Raw genomic sequence first — 26,342 nt, 5'->3', positions numbered from 1 at the left:
TTTATACTGCAGTCTGTGCCGCCTCCCTTTTAAATGCATCTCCTTGGCATTAGGATCATTAAAACTGCATTCACAAAGCTTGCAGTGAAAGCGGATCACCTTTCCTTCATCATTTCGTACCTGGAAAATAAAGTTATAACACATTTGGCTTCCCCCCCGCCAAAGTTGACATACAAATGAATCTAGTTCAATGACTCTGAATAACGTCCTATTCATCTAAAAACACGCTAAAAACTTCATGCAGTAATTAAATTAAAGCAGTTTCAAATAAGAACTTCCAATGCTGTCAGAGACCCCACTGTGTTATGTAACAGAGTTCTTCCATTCCAAAGAACACACAGCTTTAAACTGCAATATGAACATACTGAATTACAGCTAATGCTTACAAACCTGCAAATGATGAAAAACTTATATTAGATTCTGATCCTTCAGCCTTCATCCACATATCTCAAATGACCCACGTGAAGATGCCCAATTGAGTTCAGAAGAAACACATACAATATAAAAAAGCGCAAATATGCACAAGTCTTTGAAAGGTCAACACCTTATTTCACATTCCCCATGAACAAATTATCACCAAGCTGGTTAAAAAATAATACACATTTTCATATTAATACCTCCTCCACATAATCATGGCCCACTGGCTGGACATCACTTTGCAAGGCAGCAAGAGTTGTGGGAGTCACTGGTTCAGATGCTGTGTCTGGTTTTACTTCCTGTGTTTGTACTGCAGCAGCAGGAGTTGTTTTAACAGTTTCAGCTGATTTCATTTCTTCTAGTTTACTTCCTGTTGTCTGAAGCTTATTACCACCTACAAATCAAAGAGTTTAAATTGTTAATTTCATTTAACGAGGATATGATTGCACATAATGTGCACACTGAAGACTTTATTTGCACGTATCAATTGTTCGGACTAAAGCGTTACTGTTCTTTTAAAACTAGGTACAATTTAAACACATTCAAATACGTTTAAACAGTTTTTTTTGTTTAAGTTTTACTACATTCAAATTATTCAAATACTTGATACTAGTTCTTGATTTTAGCAAGAAAAACTTTACTGTTTTATGCTATTGTGATTTTTATCATTCATTTTTGTGCTTTTTCCGAAGAAACAGAACTGAAAAGAAACAACTCAGAAGAGATACTTTAATAATTTTCTTTTTATCACTGGATAATTTTTTTTTGGAAGAGGATCCAAAAAAATATTTCAAAACCATATAACGCTTGCATTAACAAAGGTACTATGTCCCCAGTGCTGTAAATGCATAAGTTTTTTCTTCAAGAGCATAACGGCTTATTTTGGAACAGCTGCTTCCCATCTCTAGATATCTATCACGCTCATTTCAAAAGTGATTCTCACTGTTGCAAGGATGTTTCAGCTGCCCAGTTACCAGCTGCCAATCTGCTGCAGACTACCTTAATCCAGGCTGTAAACTGAAATTAGAACCAACTGGACTGTAAATGTCAGTACTGCAGAAGCTACTGCATAAGAAACTGAGATTCTCTTATGAAGGAGGGAGAAGCCTCCAAGAGAGGTCAGGTGGAAAAAACAGGGCAGAAAACACCAGTTGTAAAGCAAAGCTCTTACATACATTCTTATTTTCAGCTATTAGTAATTCTCTTAAACACAGAAGAGTTACTCATGCATAAAGTTAACTAAACACATTTGTATTTGCTGCACTAAGATCTTAAAAAGTTATAGAATAGGTTAGGTTTCAAAATAAAGACTGACTTCTGTACTTGCCAACAAAGTTTATTTTCGGTGTAGATATTTTCTTTACAGGTATATTAGCAGCAGATGAAGATGTTTTGTTGTTGGACGCCGTGTTAAGTGGTGTGTTTGCCGTGGGAGTAAGAATTTTCACTGCAGAGGATGCAACAGAGGAGTTCACAGTACTGCTGCTAGTTGCTATATTTGAAGCAGAGGCAGTTGGTTTGGAAGCAGATGTGGATGTTGAGGAAGTAGCCTGGGTAACCACATTTGGTTCAGTTGAAGGAATGGGTTTGCCAAGTTTTGTATGCAATTTTACTACCTGTAAGAATAAAGAGAAGTTCAAAATATGATCTCCCTGGGACAACTACAAAAAACTATCTTGTTATACTTTATGGAAACTAAACACAAAAATCAGTTATCGTTTCTTTACAAAAAGTGATCAGGCAGAAAAAAGCGGACATGTAATACTTTTTGTCACCTGTAATACGTAAAAAGCTGGATAATCTTTGACATTTATTTCAGATTACTTATTCCCGCTAGAAATTCAGGTATTTATGCCAGAAGCTGCATAGATGAGAACAGAAAACCAACGAATTGATAAGCCAGCAAAACCCAAAGAAGGATTCTGCTCAAACTGTTTCAAATGAGTGTTTTGTTCCCTGGTTGCTTTTTCCTCTCCCCCTAAAAAGTAAGTAGTATGTTAAACTATTTTGGTTCCAAATATTGTTTGTAAACAAGAGTGATGCAATTAAGATTCAACAACACTGTCTCATTTGAATACTACGTTTTGAAAATCTGCATACCGAAAGAATTTGTGGGTTAGCTAGCAAAACTGAAAAGAGATTCCTCAGAAAAAGGTTTTGTTTCATTTTGGTTTTGTTTGTTTGTTTTTAAAGCAGGTGAAGGAGGAGTCGAGAGGTGTATTTCAGAGCTCTTTAATACCCGACAGAAAGCAAAAAGAAGCATGCTTATTCTTAAAAATAATAAGCAGAAGCCTTTTCAAAATATGCTTAGGACAGGAAAACATTTCATTTTGCTGACAGCTGCCACCACCTGGAACGCATGCAGTCCATAAGAATGAAACATGCAAAACGAAAATTAAAGATTGGGATAGGTATGAAAGTAGCAATAAAAAAATACAAATCTGCTAGACATGCCCTTAAAGCAAACACACACATACACAATCATAATATGCACACAACTGTAGACATACTCTTACTTTTTTTTTTTTTTAATTTTGTGCCTCTCATTGGAATACAGACATATTAATGTCAGGTAATACTCTGAATTTAAGTTTAAGCAACTCTTCAAAATAACTCTTTTTTGAGTAAAACGCACAAGACTCTTCAGAGCGTACAGAAGTAATAGAGTCCTTTGTGATTTCATTTTTATGCAGATGAAAACCTAAATTAGCAAGTGTTAGCAATTATCTGTAAGGAAGAGAAAGCTATATCCACATATATTGGGATAATAAAGAACTATTAAAATTTACAAACAATGGTTTAATAATACACATATGAGTTGCTAGGCATTACCCAAAAATTTAACGGCTCAAATTATTTGTGGAAGAAAAAACACTAGATGAGGTGCATACTTCAGTCTTCTGACACAAAAGCAAGCTGTGGCAGAGTTCATTCGGTAATGCAACTGCAGAACACATCATGCAGTTTTTCTGTCCCTTGGCACTGACTCAGCCTAGAAAGGCTCCAAGAGCTTCACAGTGCTGGACAAATAAGACAAACACCAAGAAAGCTCTTTAAAAGACCTAAGAGGGACAAGCATGCCACTGCATGTCCTTACCAATTCCTGTCCCCATCTTATTCTATGCTTACCCCCTCTACAATTTTCCTACTTTCCTCAATATATCCTCTTCTTACTGATAAGGCCGTAAGTATTTTTCCCCTTTCCCCCAGCAAGGCCCTCCTAATAGCGAGCTTAAAGGTGAGTTTGAAACAAAAAGCAGAACTAAACATTTTCAAACAAAAGAATTGGAATTATATTGTTTCTGTGTATTTTCTCTGCTATGCAGGGGGAAGTGGGGAAATATGACTGACTTGTATAATAAGAACAAGAGAAAGCACTTACTTTCTGATGCTTGGCTCCACGGATATGGGCAGCGTAAGCATCTGCTCCTGTACAAGACACATCACAAAGCTCACAGCGCAACTGATTCTGAGTTCCACGAGCAGAAGTGCTGCTGTTATTGGTGTTCTGGGAAGCTTTTAATGCCGCTTCTTTCTTTTTATGTTTCTGGCCTTCCAAGTGTTCTTTATAAGTCTGTTTAAAATGTGACAAAACACAGTAAGCTGTCTTTGTACTGCTTGTTTATCAATCATGTGAATACATGTAACATAGAATACAGCATAAAATACATGCTTTGTATGAGAAATACCTCCTGTACTGAAAATTTTCTCTCTATGCCATGCTCTAAGGCACAAGCAGACCACTTGCAAGACCAAGAAATTTTCTTCTCCTATATCAGAATTCCACTTATAGGTAACACAATATGGGCTTTTCTCCTCCGTCTTGTCATTTCCTCAATCAAGTACTGGCCAACAAATATTACCATTGCAAACCTAATACAGTCAGAAAACGGCATCTCAACTGCAGTTTCCTGCATTGTGCTGAACTACTCTTGATTTTGAATTTTTCCCAAACTGCAAGGCCATAACGATTAAGTGTACGGCAAAGAAATAAAAAATTGATTTCAAAAGAAGCTAGTGCATAAATAAAGCTATGTTGAAATGGAAATGTAGAAGTTGAGATCTGACCCTATACCAACAATGACAATGTAGAGAGCAGAAAGCGTGGGAAGTAACGACAGCTTTACCTAAAGAATTAGAACTGTTTTGGCCAAAGAATCATAACAAACACTTTGAATGAACTGTTATCCACTTTTCACATACTCATATCCACTACAAAATTAAACTGAGATACTGGAATACAACGAAGAACAAAGCAAGTAAGTTTTCAGGCTTACCATTCACAAAACGTATATAATTCTGTAGCTTTTAAAAAAGCATTCTCCTGACAGTAAGGAAGCTTACTATGATAGAACAGCAAATCAAATGCAAGGTTTAGAATGTTTCTGGAGTCCAAAGGATAGCTGAAGCTCCTCTGTATGAGCTAAGGGGATGCATCTTTTTGTCTTCTAATAGTAATTCTTTCTATAACAGCACATATTTTCATTTAACTATTTCTTTAGTAAAGGTATAGAATCAGTTCTTTAAAATTAACAAAGAGTCTTAAAGGTGTCCTTTTTTTTAGCGGAAGGAATGATGACTAACATATACAGCAGAATATTACATAATACAGGTACCTGTGGTCCAGCACAGCTGATCTTACAAACATCACAGTAGTGGATCTGGGGTGGTTTGGGAGGTTGTTTCGGTTTCAGTTGCTTATTTTGGAATGGTGCCTTTTTAGTAAAGGTGGTCCCTGTCCAAGCCGCTGTTGCAGCAGCAGCAGCGGCTGCTGCCGCTGCTTGTTTCTGTTGCTGCTGCTGCTGCTGGTAATAGGACGATGCAGCTGAATATACTGCGGCTTCATAGCCGGAATAAGAGGTACCTCAAAGATCAAAATAAAATAAATGTTACATCACTGTACATTATGTATCAATTACATAATATACTAATGTCAAGCATGCTGCATAATAGAGTTGAGGGAGAGGCAAGATATAAACAATTCATCATGATCTTTTTATGTAGTCTGGATTTTTCTGTGTGTTTAACAGTACACAAATACACAGAACACTACTTGTATCAGAAATATATTTGATCTTAGATATATCCAACAGCATAACTGTATGTCTGCAAAGATATATCAAAGCTTCCTTGAAGAACACGTGAAATTTCCTAGCATATCTGCTAAGACCAAGTATGAGGTTAATAATTTTATTTCAGTAAAGGATTTATGAAAGGCCACTTGAAGTAAACAGTCTTTTAGAACCACATTTACTGTGCAAGTTTCAAAATGAAAAGGAAGACAGAGGTACTCATGATGCAGGAAAAGGGAAGATAATCTTTTATAAAAGACCAAACTGATAGCGCTATTACATCCTACTTCGCCGGTTTAAATTGTTTTACTGTAAAGAAGCTGCTTGCCCACTACAACCTTGGCAGCAAACTTGACTATGCAGTCCTTGATTTCTATTATCAAAGTTGAATAAATCAAGGAAACTGGGCTTTTCATACCTTTGAGCCAGTTTTCCCATAAACTTTCTACATCTACTGGTTCAACTATTTTAATCCTCTGATCAGGTTCTGTTTCAAGGAAGTCTTAAAATCCCTTTTTAAATAGAAAACAAAACAAAACAAAAAGTTCAAGGTAGCTATAATATGCCAGTTGATAAACATCTGGCCATAAAGCTAACAAAGATTTTTTTTTTTTTTCAATCTTTAACCAGGCTTTGAATTTCTGATGTTTGAAAGAAAGTCCTTTCTTAGCACCCATTCTCCTCCCATTTTGAGTCAAAGCAACCAAACTCGTAACATTCTCTACCTTTACAACATCTGTTTGAGGGCAGCATGCTCCCTTCCAATTTCCACTAGGCTAAATTTGTCTCTCCTCATTTTTTTATTCCCCATCTCTTCTCCAGTCCCTCACTGAAGTCGTGAAACACTGTGCATGTCGCAATGCCAGTACTTTGTGTATTCTCACATGTGAGAAAATAGGCACATATAAAAATCACAAATCTCTTCCAAAGATATATCAAAATATTCTGCTAATGTAACGATTTAAATGGTTGAATACTTTTCAGTAGATTACAATGTAATTGGACACAAACTACCAAAATGTTGAGGGTTTAAATCCTCTCCTACAACAACTGCAAAGATCCTAGCAACATAATACGCAAAATTCTTACCAGAGTAAGTAACCGCTGTTGTACTGTATGTTGCACTTTGAGTGTAGGATGGAACCACAGTAGCTGCTGCTGCTACTGGCTGCACAGTGGAGGATACCGGATATATAGAAAATGTAGTTGTAGCAGGACTTGGAGTTGCAGGTTTTATAGCTGTCACTTGCCGTGTTTGCTGGGCTTGAGTATATTGAGTCGCCCCTTGGCTATATCCTGCTTTTGGAGCTAATTAAGATAGAAAATAAAAGTGTACAAAAGCACCTATTTTAGTTGAGTGAAGTGTGAACCAAAACATGCTGGGAAATAAACACATAACAAATGAGGACTTTTATTTTTATAGTCATGGTTATGCATCCCATAGCGATATATCACACTAAATTTTTAATCACATCATAGCTCACAATAATATGCCTCAGATGGTCCTCCCACTTTTTTAGAACTATCCAGTCATTTTCTCAGACACCTTGATCACTCAGTGGTTTTACTGCAGTACACTGTGTATCTAAACTTTCCTACTAAAACATCACTAAGGCAAAAAAAAAAAAAGGATTTATGTTTTGTAGCACATATGATACTGATAATTAAGAAACTACTTACATTAAGTAACCACAGAGTTACAAAAAAAAAGTATTTTTTTCCTAACCAAAGTATCACCTGATACTTCCACAGACTATTTCAACCTAATTCAGCAAATTTTTCAGACAAATTAACAAAGTCAAGTTTGCCTGGAAATATGTTCTGAGTGTATTTTGCAATATTACAAAACTCAAAGACAGGTACTTATGCAACTGTCTCACTAATGTTCAAGTTCTAGGTACATCAAATGTTTCTACACTTTGTCAAGGATTACATGATAAAACTAAGGAAAAAAAAATCAGGATAACCTCAAATACATAAAGACATATTTTAAAGGTATAAAAGCAGTATACTGATGTAGCATGACAGGAGTTTGAAGCATGCCACCCACCTGTCTGGTAGTACGATTCAGCTACTGAAGGTTGAGGCTGGGCAGCAGCAGCCACGGCCGCAGCAGTTGCTGTTGGCTGTTGATAGTACTGTTTGCTGTCATAAGCTACAGCTGGGGCAGTAGATCGAACATAAGAATAGGAATCCTAAAAATTCAAAAGAGATGTTTCATACTACACTTAAGCCAGTGCAACTACAGGAAGACATCCAAGGTACCACTGCATCTTTTCTCACAGCCTTGCATGATTCCACCTCTACTACTTATATTGGCTCCACAACTGTGCGGTTCCTTGCAGAGGCAAGGAAACTTGGCTTAGCCTGTCCCGTCCAATGGAAAGCTATTTACTTTTTTTGGTTGGTTAGTTTTTTTTGCATCATTATGCTGAACCGACCCACCCAAACGACCCACCCAAACGCTGACACTGAATGCTGAATGCTAGATCCACAACAAAAGGGAAGCATCAGCAAAGCTCAGGGTGAGAATAAAAGAGACAAACAGTTCCCTTTTGTAGCAACCTGTAGTCCCACAAGTTTAGGCAGTGATCTCACAAGTGTGGGCAGCTACCAAAAAGGATAGTTCCTCTCCTTGTGTAAACTTCTACCCTCTTTTGTTTGGTATTAGAACTCCTGTGCCACCCAGTGCCCTAACAAAGGAACTATTTTCCTCTCCCACCAATAATTTTTATTGGAATAGGTTTTTCAGCTGAATCAGTTCCATGACCCAGTTCACTGCATGCCCCCTGAACATCTGGGCTGGCACAGAGGAGACAGTACAACCCTTTTCAGCAGCAGCAGCTCGCAAAATCATTTGGAGGCAAATCTCAGTTCACTGCTTACTATGTGAATGTCCAAATCTTAGATCCTGCAGTACTACTGCTGATAATCCTCTATACGCCATATGATGCTACAGTTACTTCACACCCTCTATCAGCTTTAGGCACTGGGTAGCCTAAATTGTACTCAAATTGTGATTCACAGAATAAAAAAAAAATCTAAACATCATCAAATTCCCCTACCCAACAGGCGTCCTCCTTTTAATAAGATATCATTTAAAAATCATACGACTTTTTTTTTTTTTAAAAACACACTTACCTGGTAATTCTGCGTAGTGACAGGAGGTGGTGGCGGGGGAGCTTCTTGTTGCCTCTGTGTATAACCATAATCTGTAGCTGTGTGTGCTGTAGGGTAGCCTCCATAGGCAGCAGCTGTTGCAGCAGCTGCAACAGCTACCGGAGCAGGCCTAGCTACTGCAACTGTAGCTGCTGCTGGAGCATAGGCCGCAGTAACTGTGTGTGCAGCGACTGGTGCCTGGTGGACCGTGTAGCTAGCAACTGTAGTTGGATGGGAATAGGCTACACCCGAAGCTGGCTGCTGGCTATATTGAAAAGGACAGTAAGTAATTAGATTGATTCAGCATACTAGGCTAATGCCTAAACATTTCAAAATCCCCAATTGGATTAACACTTGTCAGTTCTACAAATGTACCTGGAACAACTATCTATTTATGTATACACTTCATGGCTTTTACTGCCTCTCTACCACCCCCATTACAAGGGCCATATCATTTTGAAGTTTCTGTGGACAAACATATGCCAGGGGCAGGCGGGGGGTGGGGAGGGAAGGAGGGGTCATGGCTCATTCTTTTTTAAGTGAAATCTTTCTTTCAAGCAATGGCACAGAAGTCTTTCATTTAAAATAACATAAAAATCTTAAACTATTGGGCTTTTCATGATGAGCAAGCTTTAAAGTGCTTCAGTAGTTCTTTGATAAAACTGACATAATCTGTCAAATTAAGGAAAGTACTGCTTTTCTATGAAAGCTCATTACCGACCTGTTCCACTTGCGTGATGTTTTTGAATAAACCATTAAGGTAATGAGATTTTAAAGATGAGATTTTAAAGACTTATATGAAAATTAACTCAGAACTCTTAAATTTAAGGCAGAGACGCTTAAAAAAAAAAAAACCTCTCTGATAAGAGACTTTTTTGGGAAAAGTTGAAAATAGCATAAACTGGCCTCATTCATACAGAAGGTCACTGCCCCCATAACATGAAGCATTAGAAAAACAGCCAGCCAGATCAAGCAAGACTGCTACCACAGCCCTGGCAATCTTTCAGACACATGCTCAAGCTAATCAGATTTTGTAAAATTTGCAGGTATGGCACTAAAAAAAATGGATATTTACTAAGAATGAGTAAATATTAACAGTGGAAGTAGAAAACCATGGCCTTGAACAGAAGGCCATCTGAATTATTTGAACAGAAACTAATATTGTTCTACTTGAGGCATTATGCTCAAAAGCTTGGAAGAGTTATGTCGATTTTTAAACAAAAACAGCAAATAGGGCAAAAAACCCACTACCACCCCCCCACCCCTCTTTTATGAAAGAAAACAGAAAAATGGAATTTCACTTGAAGCAAGTATATTCCAGGGCAGAGTAGAATTGCAATATGTTTATGCTTCTAACCAAAAGGGACAAGAATTAAGAACGTTTCCTAAAGACTGCAATATTCTCTCTGACATAACCACCAGAAACAACAGTAACTTTTTACTGCAGATATTGTGCTTATGAAAGATGTTTCCATGACTCTTCTACCTCTACGTTCAGTATTTTTATCCGATTTTGTCATTGTAATTACAGAAATATTCATTAATTAAAAAGCCATTCTAACAGCAGAAATATACAGACAAAAATTTATTACTATTGCACTTAGATGCCTGTATGCCATCTTTTTTCCCCATCTGAGGCCCTTGACATTTGATTTCTCATGAGATCACTTGCATTCCACTCACATTTAATTCAGGCTCTTTGCATAGACTTTAACAGGACTCATAACTATGTTTCATTTTATTTTCAGCTTCTTAGCATAACAGTGGAAGGAAAAGACCTAAAAGTTTGGTGTAGCTCCCATGCTGCTTGAGACACTTTCTCCTACATGACATACGCAGATAGTTTCTCTGTTTTGTCAATTTAAGATACGAAATCAGACTCTACCAGAAAACATAGGAAGAATATTTTATGATGGTAAAAGTGAACAACAGTTTACTAAATTAGACTGCAACAGCTATATCCCTAACAGTATAGAAGCGTAAAATAATCTCACAGTATCACAGACATCTACTAAAAACATATTAGAGCGAGAGAGCAAGTAACCTTATAATGTAAGTCAGACTGCTGCTGAGCTGATCTAGTTGGCCAATACTGTTAATAAGGAAGCCCTGCTCTACTGTATGTCTTCCCTCCTACCATAATCTAACCTGTCTGTGCCATCCTAATCCCTCTCTCATGCTAGTTCTGGTGCTTGTCAGGCGATGCTGTGCACTGATATAGCTCATTAATGTGGCAGAAAACTCTTGAGGAATTTTTTTTTTGGGGGGGGGGGGGTTCATTTTCCAACATGGTAGAAATGTTAAACACATTAGAGTTAAATTTGCTCACAAAACAGCCTGATGAGTGCCGGAATAAAGACAAGGTACACATCGGAGAGCAAGGAAAAAAGGAGAGGGGGAGAAAGAACAGGGACGTGATCAGGAGGCTTTAATTTGGCTCTTCAAGCTTTGTGAAACCACGATAAAGTTCGTATTACAAAACACGCTACAGCACTCACACACTATGTGGTAGCAACAGCAGTCAGTACCTCAAAGAAAATGCTTTTGTTTTCAGAATGTATGATCAAAGCTACACAACAGTTTTCCGTATTTAATATTGCAATAAGATTGTGATCACTGTCACCAGGACTACAACAAGATTTCTCTTATAGGCAGTTTCATTTCTTCTGAGCTATTTTGCATCATCAAATTTCCTTATCATGGTATAGAATTAACAGCCCCAATCATTCGATTTCTAAGGCTAATATAGTTCTATTACCATGTTTACTTTAGCAAACCTGTTCCCCTTGCTTCTGCAACATCATGCAGAGCTAGTGATCGAGTTTGCAAGATTACATGAAAAATATTCTAGAGTTGATTGCTTCTTACTTTTTTGAAGAATTGCTCACTATATTGCAGAAATATATGAAACAAATTCTATTTTTATGAGTTTTGTTTTCTCCCCATGGTCTTACTGAAAAAATTCCATCATTAAGATGACTGCACACTTTCATGAAATGATTTTATATCAATAAATGTTTGCATCAACTTTATTAACTTACAAGTTTTTATCCTTGCTTGGTGTTTAGCGTCTCATTACATTTGCTGATATCAACTAATCTCCACCTAGACTATTTTGTCAGGCTCCCTATTCCTCTATCTTTCTTGCACTCCATCTTCCAACCATTCTAGTACTATCTACTTTTCTTTCTTGAATGTGGATGGCAAGAATTATATGCACCTTTTCAGCTGTACAACCTGCCCCCCCTACCGACACTGCTTTCTCTCTAGTCTAGCTTCCTCAGATTAGGCTTACTGTAAAGTTACCTCTGTATTGGCAATTCTTCCTTTGCATCAAACATCATGACATGATGTACTAAGAAAAATATTAAGGAAGACCCAAGACCAATCCCCAGGGAACTCCACTGGTAGGTTTTTTTCCCATTTGATAAATACTCTAATTCTACTTACCACCTCTAGCGAGCTGCTTCTCTACAATTCTTCTACTAATCTCTTCCGTATATTTTTCCATACCGCACATTAGGTATTTCAACTTTGTCCAGATAAATAAAACTCCAAAAGACTTAGGCCCAGTATCAAGTTATGAGAGTAACAATGAATTACAGTATGTCAGCTGAGCTATGGTAGCAGTCCATGTGCATGTTCTCCATCACAACAAAGAAACAATTCAGTTCAGCTTAATCCCCCAACACAGTGGGCAAAAGTTGAACCAAATTACTCTGCATGTTCTACAGGCTAAGAACACGCAAAGGAGAACTACGGCAGCACAGTGGGCATAGCTCATCGACCTGATAACTTGATTAGTTTTCTTTGCAGGTCAATTCTTCTTTTCCCCAAAAGAAATTCTAATATCCTTGTTAGCGTCTTTGAGTTAAAGGAATTCCAGTTATCTTCATATGAAAGGCTGCTCAGTCCAACTGGCTTCACTAACTACGCAGAGCTTAAAACCACAGAATAGGTTAGGTTGAGACAGATCTTTGGAGGTCATCTGGTCTAATCCCCTGAGCAAAGCACAGTTAACTTCGAAGTTAGATTAGGTTTCTCAGGCCTCTGTCTAGTTGGGTTCTTAGTGTTTCCAAGAATGGGGATTCCACAACCTCTTGATGCAACCTATTTCAGTGTTTGAGCACTCTCACTATGAAGATTTTTTCCTTAGTTCATTAAAGCTACGATTTCAGAAGTAAATAAGTTCTAGATCAACATTTATTTGCTTAAAATCAACCCAGTTCATGACCGTTCCATTCAAGGCAACTTCGTATTACAATTCTTACAGTGTTTCAACTGCTGTCAGAACAAAACTAAAATAAACACCACTCTTTTTAAGACGTTAACGGTGAGGGACTTTGCAGCTTCAAATTGAACTCTTGCTGTGCAGCTTCAAATTGAACTCTTGCTGTATTGCTCTAGTAATAACTCCTCTGCCAGTGATTTTCATTCAAATACAATATATTTTATTCATGACGCACCTTTTTTTTTTAGCCTGCCATAACAGTAAGAGTGCTTCCCCACCACACTCACTTCTATTTCTATTTTCTAGGAATAGCACACTCTCCAATACTCATCTTCTGGTTTGCATTCCTATTTCACTGTGTTTTCATTATACCAGTCACAGCCAGTTCTACATTTTGCTCAAGTGTCCTGCTCCAGGTTCCGCAAATGTGTTTTAGTCACACATCTTAGTCCAGCCTCTTCTTAGCTGATTTATTTAGCCTCTCCCTACTCGCCCTGAACTGCTACCATGCACATCCCTATTTCCCCATATTCTTTGCTTCCGCCTTTCAAATAACCTTGCCTCTATTTAATCATTTTACACCCTAGTGTATACCTTGCTTGCTCTCGTCTTCCACATCCTACCTAAGGAAGCTCAAGATCAAGAGAATTAGTTCTTTATTCATAATCATTGCACTACAGTGCATGAGAAAATTATTCTTTGCAAAATAGATGTCTCTTTGAAAAACACCTATACTAGCTTCTACTGATATTAGTGATGGAAAGCACTAATTGAATCTTTCTGATGCATTAGTATCAGAAAGAGTGCTACATATTATTAAACGCTGCTATGCTAGTAAACCTCCTAGATAAGAATGATTGCAGTCCGCTGTGACTGCGTGCGTGTTTCTCCACACTAATCACCAATCTCATGTCAACCTGATTTTCTGTGGGGTAGAGTGATGCATTGGGCCACAATCTTGGAACATCCACTTCAGAGCAAAGACCACAGCAAAAACTAGCCTTGCCCTTGTTGCTTTCTGGAGTGTGAAACGCCTTTGACCACATAAAAGAAAGCTTTCCCGGGACAAGCGGGTATTTTGTTCTGATACTTTACAACCTGGACACAAGGCTAACAGGGCAGCTACTTTCACCATGTCAAAACTTAATATTGTTGTGCACACTTAGAATTGTGATTCTCATAAAGTACAACACGTAAAAAAACCTTTTCCATTTACAAATTATTAGTCCCATTCCAAAACACAGAGGCATCAAAGAGCTACAAAGATCTCCCTGCCCAATTCTACACTGCAAAGCCAGTCACAGCGTTTGAGTATACTGTAAACAACAACAAAAGTACAGTTCAAACAACAACAAAAGTATAGTTTTAGGGAGATATTTAGCCTGGAAAATTCCAGCCTGAACACTTACATTTGGCTAAGCTGCATTTAAAAAGCAACAAAAAAAAAAATCATACCTTGAGAACACACTCTCAAAACAGCAGCTGTTAATTAACCTTACCTGGAAGTCAGCACTCTCCTCCCATCCCCCCAATTAGTTATTAGAGTAACTAGATTAATTTCATATTTCTGTTGGGAATTTTTACTTCTCTTTTTGAAGAGAGAATATTTGAGAAGCAACTAAAAACCTCTTCTGAACTGCACAGAGAGATCTCTGCCAAGGAAAGTGTAGCAATGTTTCTGATATACTTTGATACAGATGACTGTATTTTGAAATACTTTTGATGGACTCCAAAAACGAAAAAGCTGGCAAAACGCTTAAAATTATTTGAAGTCAGAAGTTGGCTAGGATATAGAAGCTGCTGACCAACAGCAATTATTGAAGTACTAGCGCCCACTTAGCCAATCTTTGTTTTCCAGTTCCTAAAATACACAGGTTTGTCCAATTTAAATAGCTAAACAAAAAAGGTTTGTGGATGAATAACATTTTTTCATAAAATAGGGCTCAGAAGTCAACTTGTATTATAGTGATTAGATCCAGCATACTAGTTACTTTTATACACTAACATTGATAGAAGGTCTGAATTTCCCACAACTTATCAGCCCAGGAACTGTAGATAATAAAGACAACTTACATTTGAGAAACAAATAATGGATTCTCCCCTGGAGGTCTCCTGTTTTCCTCCTCTATTTCCTCTATTAGTAGAAAATGTGGGCATTTTCTACTAACAAAGTGTTGAGATTTTCTTCGTTAAAAAAATTAATTGAAGGTAGAAAGCTTCATTTAAAGTTAACAATATCAAGAGAATGCAAAACTTACATTATGCTATCCATTTTGCTAGGTAATAACTTCAGGTGATTTGAGATTGTAAGATATCTTATTTCCCACAGTTAGCATATTTGTGGAATAGGACATGCATTAAGAAACTTGATAAGGTATCTGTAGTAATTATTACCATAGGGATCCACTGTCAGAAAAATACCCTATTTCCATGAGGATACATAGCATGTGGAAGGTATTCATACAGCATCCAAATGTAGCATAACATACAAAAGGTCCCTATAAGCCTATAAGTACAATTCATGGGCACATAAACCCAAGACATACAAAACCACTGATCTCCAGCACATCTCTATCTAAAACCAACATACAGACTTTAACACTGCTGCTACTCCAGCTGCCTTTAGAGCAACAAAAACTCTCTTGCTAGAGGCAAAAGACATTATTTATTTATTTATTTTCTGAAGAGTACTATTTTAATCTATAGTTAAGATCAAGACTAAAACCATTTTTGTCTCTATCTGAACTACCAGCTTCCTCAGAAACCACAACTTCTAAAATATGTTTCTTCCAGGTTCTTTCACGCAAGGAAGTCAATTTTAGGATAGCTTCGCAAAGCCTTTAATCTACAAACACACACACACACACATACACAAATACTAATTATTAATTTCGAACACGCACAAGTATCTTGAACGAGAAAAAAAAGACTAATTAGGACTTACCGGTTGGATTAAACTTCTAAGAACATGTCATCATGTTAGTATTACCGAAAATGTATTTGTTAAGAGATACCTGCAGCATTTTTCAAAGTTTCACAGCCTATTCTATTACTAAAAGAATAGCAAAGCTCTATTTAAAAATACAATTTTGCAGTTGGGATATGAAGATTTAAACAAGTATGACCTAACTCTCTAAAACCTGTAAGAAGTACTGACAACAATCTTTTCAGAACTACACTGAAAATGATCAATTTCTATTATTATATTTTTGGGACCAGAACATTTTTCCTAATACAATTCACTGGGATTCCCAAGGAAGGCCTGAGTATATGCATATGCAAACCTCTCTTGAATCCTGTTAAATTTTAGTTCATATTCATGACATAAATCATATATTTAACAGATTCTATGGCCTAATTAAACTTGGCCTGAAAAAAAAAGTCCCTTGTAGCAATATTAAGTTTCCCTTCCTCTTTCTTGTTTCTCAAAACTTCCTTGTGTCATTCCATTACAAACAAAAATATTGATTGCAATTGGATAGCTAAACCAAATTAGCAAGTACTCACCTCAAAGATGAACATACTCATGTTTTCAGTACATCCTTACTGTTTTTTAATCTTCGCATTTATTCTACCTCATTTAAATCCAATCAAATTGTGCAAAGTTTCACATGACACCTGCTGCACATCACAATACAACTACAAGTGTCTAAAGCAGCGGTGCAACACATGCTTTGCATCAACCTCCCTTTACTCAGTTGCACAAAATGATCATCTCATTGTCTCTACTGCTGTCCATTATCTGTATCAAAACATAACTTTCATTAAAGAATGTAATTAATAGCCATGTTCGCAAAGATACCTTAAGGCAAATGAGATCTTACATCTGCCCGAAAAACTAGTAATTATTAACATTTTCCCTCTTTAGCAAAATTGCTAAAATTGGCAAGGTATCTATAAACGTACAGAAATTTCACTAGCATGGAAAACTATTCCGTTCCTAAAACTGTCTGTATTTCCTGCCTTAAGCCACTGCGCAGTTTTTCTAGGTACCAATAATGCAACTACCTTTACTCTGCCATTATTCCATTTAAGTAGCAAACAAACTTTACACATAATTCAATATCCCAGAGTTAAGCCTACAAGTATCAGTTTATTTTGCGGTTACTACAAAGGACTTTATTACCTTTAACAGAAAAGTTTCCCCAAATATTTAGTCCTTAAAGATGTGAGCCCGCTGCAAATTTAAACCAGTTTGCAGACTTCCCTCCTAGAAGTGACAAAGGCTCCTCTGATTCCTGAGGCACTTCTCCTCTCCAGTTACCACCTCCCTCTGTCTGCCTGCCATTAGTTAACTGTAATACTGGCATATAGCCCATGTTAACAAATCCAGAGCTCCTTACCTCCTCTCTAATGCTGGCATCTCATTTGAGAGCAGCACCTCACTGGTTTGAAAATAAGTACATCAAAATCTCTGTATAAACAGCGGTAGCTTATAGGAGCCTTCTTGTGTACAGTAAGTAAGCTAGACCAGCATGTTTAAGACGGCACTTAACGCTCACATAGATTGAACAAAGGAGAAGCAGCAAGATGCAGCTCTCCTATATTAACTGAAGCCCCTTCTGTTAAAAATACATATCCTTTAAAATGGGATGCAACTCAAGATAGCAGGGACATAAAATTCATGGAAAGAAAGTAATTGCAATTTTTATATTATAAAATGAGTAGGTTTATCCTACAATAAAACTGAATAAATTCATTCTCCAGGCATTTCAGTGGTGTGTTTACAACACACCATTTTAAGATGAATAAATATCTGTTTTTCCTAACGTAAGTTCAAGTCTAGTAGTACATCTTCACTTCAGAATAAGCTACGACTCCTTCTCAGCACTGTCCCCATCTTCCTGTTGTTCACCAGTATAAGTCTGAATTATGTTAAGGGATACTTTACACCTGAGCTAGTAGGCTTGTGTGGATTATACCCTTAACTTCTCAAAGGTTGAAAGCTTTTGGAATCATGATCTGGTTGAAGAACAGGTAATTGGGGCAGACACTGATGAGACTAAAGTAAAGCTAGTTAGAAGTACTAGCATGTAATAAAACAAAACAAACAAAACTGCAAACAAAACTGCCCAAGCTTTTGTCATTGGCAAACCTATCCATCCACAGCTTATCACTTCCCCTTGCTGATTTGCACTATAGCTTTGAACATCCTGTAACACCTTGCACTGTCGCTGAGTGCCAAACTAGCTATAATGGCAAAAGTTCACTTTCATAGGGCTGACTTAAGACTGCATCTTATCCTGAACTTCCAGGCATCATCATCTGCTCTGAACCCAAATAGCTACAACTCCTTTCATCTGGAAAGGCTCCAAAGGCTCATGACACTGGATTAATATTCATCCTACTTGAGGGCACACATATTGCAATCCAAAGTTACCAAATCAGTTCTAACCATCCAAGAATCTCCAATCTAAGACCTGCCTCATTAGAAGTGACTCACTAAGAAGAAACTCAAAATTATTTTTATCTTCCTAACAGAAATCAAAACCTTTACACAAGGTTGATTAAATGAGATCACCATATTGGCAGGCAAACAAAGGCTCTGTCAAAACCTTTCTCAATACATGCATCTCTCCACCAGCATCCCCACATTCCAGTCAGCAAAATTAAAACAAAAAATTAAAATAAAAGTGTAACTATGACTCTCTCCAGCACTGAATTAAGAATACTAATGTTTTTACACATGAAAGATTCCAAAATCAGGCTATTCATTTCAAACTGAATACAGACCCACAGTGGCTCACGTGGTCTACAGTGTGCATGCACCCACCCACCCCCAGCAAGAGGACTACTATCACCAAATTCCACATTTATTTGGGACCCCCAAGCAAATGGATTAATATAGTTATTTAAATAAGTAATAGATGAGTTTTACACTGCAAGCAAGCCTGTAACCTTACATCCTAACACCACCATTAGCCACAAAAGTACAAATTGTAAAGGTAATACAATACTCAGAGAAATTGCCTTTATCAGTATTTGCATAATCTAATACTTCTCTCATTAAGTCATGATATCATTACTCCGTAGTTCCCATAAAGAATTTTGTATGAACGAGGCAGCGGGAAATTTTATGCTGTGACAACACTGAAAGGAATAAGAATACTTCTAGCCCATTATTTATAGATTTAAAGGCACGTAGTTCTTTTGCTGCCTTTGATTAAATATGAAGCAAGGTAAGATTTCAAACATACTATATGAAAACTAGTATTTATGAACTAATAAAAGGGACATCTACTCTCTTACTTACCTAGTCAATTCAGGGAACTACAGTGCTTACACTGTTACATTAGTAAACTTTACCAACTCCTGCACACCCTACCGGTGAATTTCCCAAATCCAAGATCTAACATCAGAACAACTGCCAGTCTGGCCTTTATACTTACTCCAAATGCCAGTATTTAATGTTAAGACTATACTCGTTGGAGAAATTTTAATTTACCCTTCACATGAAGAACACATGAGTATTTAAATGGTCCACAACGGTCACAGGTAAACTAAATTACTGTCTTTTTAATTGCTGATTTTAAGAAGTCATTCCGATGAATCCAATAGTCGTTAACAGGGGGTGTCTTCACTGCTTTTAATGCAAATTAGAATACTATCTGTTTGAGAAACTGAAATTCTAATAGGGTTCATATTGATCTCCTATGAGCCTGGAATTAAAGAGTGAAAAACACTATTATAAACTCCTTTCAAACCTCATCTAATTGGTAGGGCAGACTCTCCCCTGTGAAATCATTTCTCATAAACTATTTAGACACTCTTCTTCCAGACAAGAAGCTGCTTTCCCCTGCATGTCTTCAAATGAACATTTAACAGTTTCATACTTTGAGATATTCCAAGAAAGGCCTATATCCTAAGAAGAATTCCACACAGATTTTTGCACTCTTTCTGAGACGTGCTGAAACCAGCAGGATTCTATATATAACGAAGCACTGACTGAGATTCCTTTAAAGTTGCAACCTCAAGATCTGCCAATTTTGCTACTTACTATAAAAACTAGAGCATTAAGACTTCTAGATGGCATATATCAAAACTATAAAATTTTGTAGATTTATGAGGCCCATGTACCTAATATTCAGGGCATAAACATCCACTCATGTGGATAGATCATCCTCTGTGATCCTGGTTTCTAACCAAGCAAGAATTTTATTCTTCTATAAACTGTGATACTTTAAATGCTAGTAACAGTCTTATAGGGCTTATTGTAATATTAAATCTTTTATTATCTTCCCCTGCCTCCACCATCTCTTTCTCCACACTCTCGTGGAATATACACTTTGTAGCACTCTACTAGTAAATAAGCTAACACGGACCTGCCAAGTCTGTTTTAAAGAAGGTAAGCTTCCTTTACCGCGATTCATTTTAACTGCGGTTCTTAAAATTTTATCATGAGTGTAAGATGTTTCAAGTGATTCCCGTATTCTTGGCTCAAAATATTGAGGTCTTTTGTGTTTTATGAAACAGATGCTTTAACAACGATTGCTGTGCCTCTTCACTTGAGACTCGGTAAATATACAAATCGTTTAGAGGACACAGAGTCTTTTACTAATATATAAACAGTATCCTGCACTTGTGATGATAGGAAAGGGAAAAGAAGCTTTTGATCAGTTTTTCCATCTTCTCAATAACTCACTTCGGATTAACTACGAAAACAGCTTTGAACTTAAATATTATTGCAATTATAAGTTTTCATATTACAACTCGAAAGGAAATTTTACATGAGTTGTTCAGGTTCTTAAGTCTATAGACTTCCCAGCTCCAAATTAAAAGGAATAATAATTTTTAAAAATTCATCTCCACATCTCAGCTGCAGATATATGGATCTCAGTAGATTATTCCCCTAAAGATCATTTTTCTTACAACCCCTCCACAGAAACAAAGAAAACCCCCTTAGCTAGTGAGAATTTCTTCCATCCCCAGTGATGACCCAATTCCAAATTTCACTGTATTTGTGAAGTAAAACATAAGCATACTGTCAGTACCTCATCTTAAAGAACTAGAAGATTGAGCTAAGTTTGATTCTCCACTTTAACTATTAAATATTGGGAGTAAAGGAAAATAATGTACTTTGAGTCCACTTCCAGGAAAGAAGATAAGCACAATCTTGGGAGTCATTCCAAGACCTCCATAAAATTGTATCTGCCTCAAACTACCTAAGCTAGGCAAGTTTGATTACGTAGTTAACAGTAGCATATATCTGCAGTTGTTTGTTAATTGACTCTCATACATTTGCTTTATTCTTCTGTTTTTTCCACTAACCAAGACTTAGGAGTCAAGGATGCTCTTTATTACAGACTTGTGAAACAAATAATATGGATTCAAATGTGGGCTTCAAGATGCTACTCCAATACAAGCCAAACACGTAAACATTTTCCTGGTGATATATATTTTTGGCCAAATCTAGTAATTGGCATTCACAAAAAGTAAGATAACAGATGGTACCTATTATTAATTTTTAACATTGATACACAATCTTTGACACACTACGATTACGTAGCTAAGGCAGTATATCTATACAAGATGTACAGTTACAGGTCCCTGAGCTCCATTGTAAGACCTGCCCCAGCCTTAGATATCCAAGGAGGGAATCTTTTTAAGAGGTGTTGAGCCTTAGCAGCACCTGATCTAGTTTCCTAGATAGGACGTTAATTCTAACATCGCTTCAGTGGAATGACATAATCCCCTGAATGTTCTGGTGCTTTTGCTTTTCCCCTTATCCACTCAATCTCCCACAGATTGTGCAGGTGCAATTTTAGCCTATGTTTACAAAGATTCCATCCTCCCACATTGACTGGGGTGGGAGCAAAGACTTGAGGAGCAAACCCCATCTTTTCTGAGGCTGGAGAAGGGCCCGGGAGCGGGTGACGGTAACTCGTCAGTGATGTTGACTGCAAGTGGCCATTTTAATTTAAGGGCCTTGGGACCTGATGCTGCCGCTGATTCTCCTCCTCCTCGGTGGAGCCCGGCTCCACCTCCCCGCCCTCACACCACAGGGGATACAGGGAGGCCCGTTCCGGGAGGATAAAGAAAACACCCCCGCGGGCGGGGCAGACAAGCAGAGGGGTCCCCGGCGGAAGCATCCCGGAGGAGCGGGGTGCAGAAGAGGCCCCTAGACGGGGCGGGGGCTGGGAACAGCGGCAGGCACTCATCCCCCGAGGAGGCGGGGAGATCCCGGCCAGGGGCACGGCACGGGAGGGGAAGGCGGGGGGAGGGGGCTCCGCGCCGGGACAGGGAGGGAGGGAGGGGCGGGGCGGGGCAGGGCAGGGCAGGGAGGGGTCGCGGCGCTTACCTATACTGGGCAGCAGCCCCGCTATGGGTGAATCCAAAGTAGTTGCCGGTGGCCATTTTGGCATCTTCTCCCAGCCGGCTGGGCACTGTGGCGACGATAACCAAGAGGCGGCGGCAGCGGCGACGGCGGTCGGGGCCATGACAGGAGGCCCGGCAAGGGGGGGGGGGCGGGAGGAGGAGGAGGCGGAGGAGAGGGAAGAGGGGGGAGGAAAAGACGGGGACAGACAGACAGAGACAGAAAGAGCGCGCGAGCGCCGGGTCAGACACGGCGCCTCAGGACCCCCCTCCCCTCCCCGCCCGCTCCCCTTCCCCCGCCCGGCGTGCGGGCCGCATCCCCTGCCCCCCCCCCCCCCGCCGCCGCCGCCTCAGCGTCCCCCTCCCCCCTCCCCCGCGCGCGCACACGCGAAGCGCCGTTACTTACCATAGGTGAACGAAACTACCGGGCATATGGGAATCATGAGTCCGAGCTGGCAGCGACAGCGGCGGCTGAACTCTCAACTCTCACCCCCCCCTCCCTCCTCCTCCTCACCGCCGCGCTCGCTCCCTTCCCCCCACCCACCCACCTACGGCGACAACGGCGGAGTGCTGCCAGGCCGGCGCCGTGCGCACGCGCGAGATGTGCAAGGGGATACTGGGAGGTGTAGTCCGGCCCGCGGCTGGGCCCCTCCCTCCGCCCGCAGAAGAGGGCGCTTGGAGCTGCGCTGGGCGCCGCCGCGCTGGGCGCGGCGCGGGTCTCGGCTGCACGCATGCGCGGGATGTGCAGAGGCTCTTGGGAGATGTAGTTTTCCTTGCCGGGGCCCAGGCCTGGAGGAGCGCGGCCCTCTGGAGAGGCCTCCACGCGCTGCTCCTCTGCCTTGCTGTGCTGCCCGTCTTATGCCGTCTGTTGCACCTCAGCCCTCCCCCACCCGTACACGTGTACTTACATTGCAAACACAGGGTTAATTTCTCACTCTTGCACACAAACGCGCAGCGCACTGAAGAAGGCTGGCTAAAGTAGCAAAGAGCGAGAGGCAAACTAGGTCACCACCACCCCTGCCATGTTCTGGTGCCTGTCCCCGCGCGTACTGTGTGCGTCAGCCTTCGCTGACTTTCCTCGCCAAGCGCGTTGGTAGCTGAAGCTTGACACGCACAGTAGATACCTAGGCGCAGGTATGTGCCAGACCACAGAGCTCGAAGGCGGAAGGTGCCGTCGGCACAGACGTGCGGCGTTCACAGCCAGACCTCGGGCTCGCCTAGGCTTGCAACAAGTTTCTTGGATTCACCTGAACCCTTGGGCGTGTTCACCACGGCAGCAGACGTGAAGAGCGACATAACTGTCGTCCGACTAAAGCACGCGCGCCTCGAGTCTGACTTGCGGCCCAGACATCACAGTTGCCAACACGCGCACAGACTAAGTGCGCAACAGCCCCTGCCTGCATACTGTACCGCTGAGGCAAAGCCTCGCCTCTGTGCGCGTAGACAGGGCCCGCTGAGCTGCAGCCCTTAAACAAGGGCGCCTCGTTTGCGTACTCCATCAGTTGCGCTTAAACTAATCGAGACTCATAAAACGCTCGCTTCTGGATTAATTCAAAAGTGGTATCAGAAGTATTTGCTTTTCAGTGAGTGATTTTTGCAGATAATTCGCAACTATTCAAAAACATCGCTACTTGGCATCCTCTACGGGTCTCATAAAAGCACAACCTTCCCTTATCCCCAAGAACTAGCAGTCGTCTTAGGCAGTAAGACTTCAACCAAGAGTTTTTTGTTTATAAAACGTGTAAGAAAAGGAAAGCCATTTCTCATCTGAACTTGACATTATTGCAGATGCATATGACAGACAGTTACTTAACATGCCAAACATCCTTGCCGATTCACTGAACATAACTTTCTGATCATTAGCTTGACACAGGCACTGCACAGTACTGTCCCTCTTGCTCTTTTTTATCCTACTCAAGCACAACAGGAAACGAAACCTGCACTGGCAAAGGACTGGACCTGTGTAATCCACGGTGCATTTCTGGTCAAACGTCCTCTATCTATGAAGAGAAGCAACTGCTGGGTAAAGCTGTTTCGTTGCTATTGCTTTGAAAGATAAAACAAAGCCCTAATCCTCGAGCTAAACCCGAGTACTTCCAGGGAGGGCTCTAAAGAATTCTTTCGCAGAAGAATTTACAGGCGCACGACCTGCGTCACTAGATCCTCAATAGGGCTCAGGACACATAAATGAGACATTTATACTCCCTCCCCATTGTTTTGATAAAAATTATTCACAATTGAATCATTGGATCATAGTACTTGGACAACAAAGAAATAGAGGTTTGGTTTTCTTTGTCCCACAGTCTTTCAAGTTTTTTCAGCTATAAACCTTCTTATATACTGACACACATACAGTATTCAACACACATTCCATTAAAAATATAAGCATATATACACACACACATGGCCGTTCACACACCTTTTAAAACTATACCACTAAAGTTGTATTTTTGGAAGTGGGTAGACCTGCAATTACATATTTCTTCAGGACTGACGAGGTGAACTTGGAACATTTACCCTCTCTCAATCTGTAGCTCTAAAAGCTAACGAAAAGGAAAAAAAAGCTTTCTTATTCTCGATACAGATTTCTGTCTTAGGTTTTGTAACTTCTCAGCACAAGTCATTTCTTGGAGTCCTAATTCAAATATTCCACTCTATATTTTGTGATTTCAGCCCTGCACATGAGCTCCCTCCCATTTTGCAGCTTGATATAGCTGCAATTTCAGCAAATATTTCAGATTACCTTTCCGATTGAATTTTGTATGTTGAATCCTCAGTGCATATTTCACTTTAAAGAGATTATAACGTAACACTTTACAAGAAGTCACATTTATCAAGGATGACAGGAAAAACATTCAAGATTTCCCTTTTTCTTGGAAAAAAAAAATCAGCATTATTGTAGGTGAAATCTTTCCTCTCAGCAGCTTCCTAATAAGAACCTGATGCTTCCTGGTGACTTGGTGAGCCATTACATAACATCTATTTATGTTACTACTAGCTCACAGGATCAGGTTCATAGTCTATACTTAAAAAACCTCAGTGGGTTCTAAAACAAGATTGCATCTCTGTATGATGTGTATCAGATTTGCTTTAAAATGAAACAGTAATAAACTCAGATTAGATCCTTTAGGGCATTTTGAACTTTATCTATTTCTGTATTCTTAACTGGAATGAAAATGAATGGAGTGATAAAATGCAAAGCATGTGGGAGAGGAAGTTAGGCAAGAAAAGATTTACTCAAATGTTCAAAATAACTTTTCATCTAGGAAAAAGAAATCTCTCCATCTCTGTCCCTGTTAAGATTACAAAAGAATAGCCAAGAATCCCCAAAATGAAAACATATAGCAGAACATAAAACTTCAGTTTGTGAAGCTACTTACTCCATTTCTCCAAAGTTCAGCGCATCTAAAGATATCATGGACAAAAAATGCAAGCTAACATTCAGAAAAGCAAAGCTTTGACCTCCACTTCATCCATGTGAAAGGAGATCTCCACTGTATGGTGAAAAGCAAGCAACATTTACCATGCAGTGTCATCAGTCCCACTATTTTAATGCCCAGGATGTAAATCTCTGCTGCTCTACCACAGGACTGCGAGACGGCAGTTGAAATGCCATGGGCAAAACTCTAAATCTCTTCCTCCCTCTCTGTAAGCCGCTAAAACTGAGCAAACTTGGACATTTTTTGTAGCAGCTGTAGGTAAGGTTTCTTAGGGGCAACCTTGCAGATTGTTTAAAAACTATAGCCGCAGACGGAACTTGTTTGACCACCAGAGGGCAGGGCAGCTGTAGCAGAAGGCTACAGCTTTCCTGCGCAGTGAGACGCAGCACGTCCCAACAGCAGCTGCCCATCTTTTCCTCAAAAGGTAATTCCGTGCTTAGTGCTCTCTCTGCAAGCATTCAAGGATGTGTTTAATATCAGCATAAGGAGTCCAGTGTTATCTTGCCACCTGGAATTTATTTCAGATAGCCATACAGACATAAGGAATTCAGCGCCTTATCGGCCGTATTATTTTAAATTACTCTTTTTAACCAGTGAGGAAAAAGACCAGATGTTTTCAGCCCAGATAGAAATGATTAAAACCAAAAAAAAAAAATCGTTACCTTTTAAAAACAGGGCTTGGAAGTTGAATGGCGACCATATCAACATACA

At 39.5% G+C, this 26,342-nt stretch overlaps 1 protein-coding gene and 1 non-coding gene across 5 annotated transcripts in view; both read right to left on the bottom strand.

Annotated features, from left to right (window-relative positions):
* LOC138064499 (zinc finger RNA-binding protein) overlaps positions 1-22,901 on the bottom strand; it is a 41,457-nt gene extending 18,556 nt beyond the window's left edge. For 2 of the 4 annotated variants that reach the window (XR_011137760.1, XM_068927363.1), the window contains exons 1-10: positions 22,598-22,901; positions 22,178-22,262; positions 8,631-8,913; positions 7,540-7,684; positions 6,579-6,797; positions 5,034-5,281; positions 3,800-3,991; positions 1,745-2,033; positions 618-811; positions 1-120 (exon numbers count right to left, since the gene is read on the bottom strand). Coding sequence is in view for 2 of the 4 variants with exons in the window: in XM_068927363.1 (XP_068783464.1) it covers positions 1-120; positions 618-811; positions 1,745-2,033; positions 3,800-3,991; positions 5,034-5,281; positions 6,579-6,797; positions 7,540-7,684; positions 8,631-8,913; positions 22,178-22,262; positions 22,598-22,634 (1,812 nt within the window). In the remaining 2 variants the exon portion in view is untranslated. Of the gene's footprint in view, positions 121-617; positions 812-1,732; positions 2,034-3,799; positions 3,992-5,033; positions 5,282-6,578; positions 6,798-7,539; positions 7,685-8,630; positions 8,914-22,177; positions 22,263-22,597 lie in introns of all 4 variants that reach the window. The other 2 variants (XR_011137759.1, XM_068927362.1) reach the window with 1 other exon arrangement.
* LOC138064866 (small nucleolar RNA SNORA66) lies at positions 11,341-11,477 on the bottom strand. Its single transcript, XR_011138123.1, has one exon. It is a non-coding gene; the product is annotated as a small nucleolar RNA SNORA66 (small nucleolar RNA).
* Positions 22,902-26,342: the final 3,441 nt, after the last annotated feature.

Source organism: Struthio camelus, chromosome Z (assembly GCF_040807025.1).
Source record: "Struthio camelus isolate bStrCam1 chromosome Z, bStrCam1.hap1, whole genome shotgun sequence".
Lineage (NCBI taxonomy): Eukaryota > Metazoa > Chordata > Aves > Struthioniformes > Struthionidae > Struthio > Struthio camelus.
This window is presented reverse-complemented; position numbering and strand designations above follow the sequence as displayed.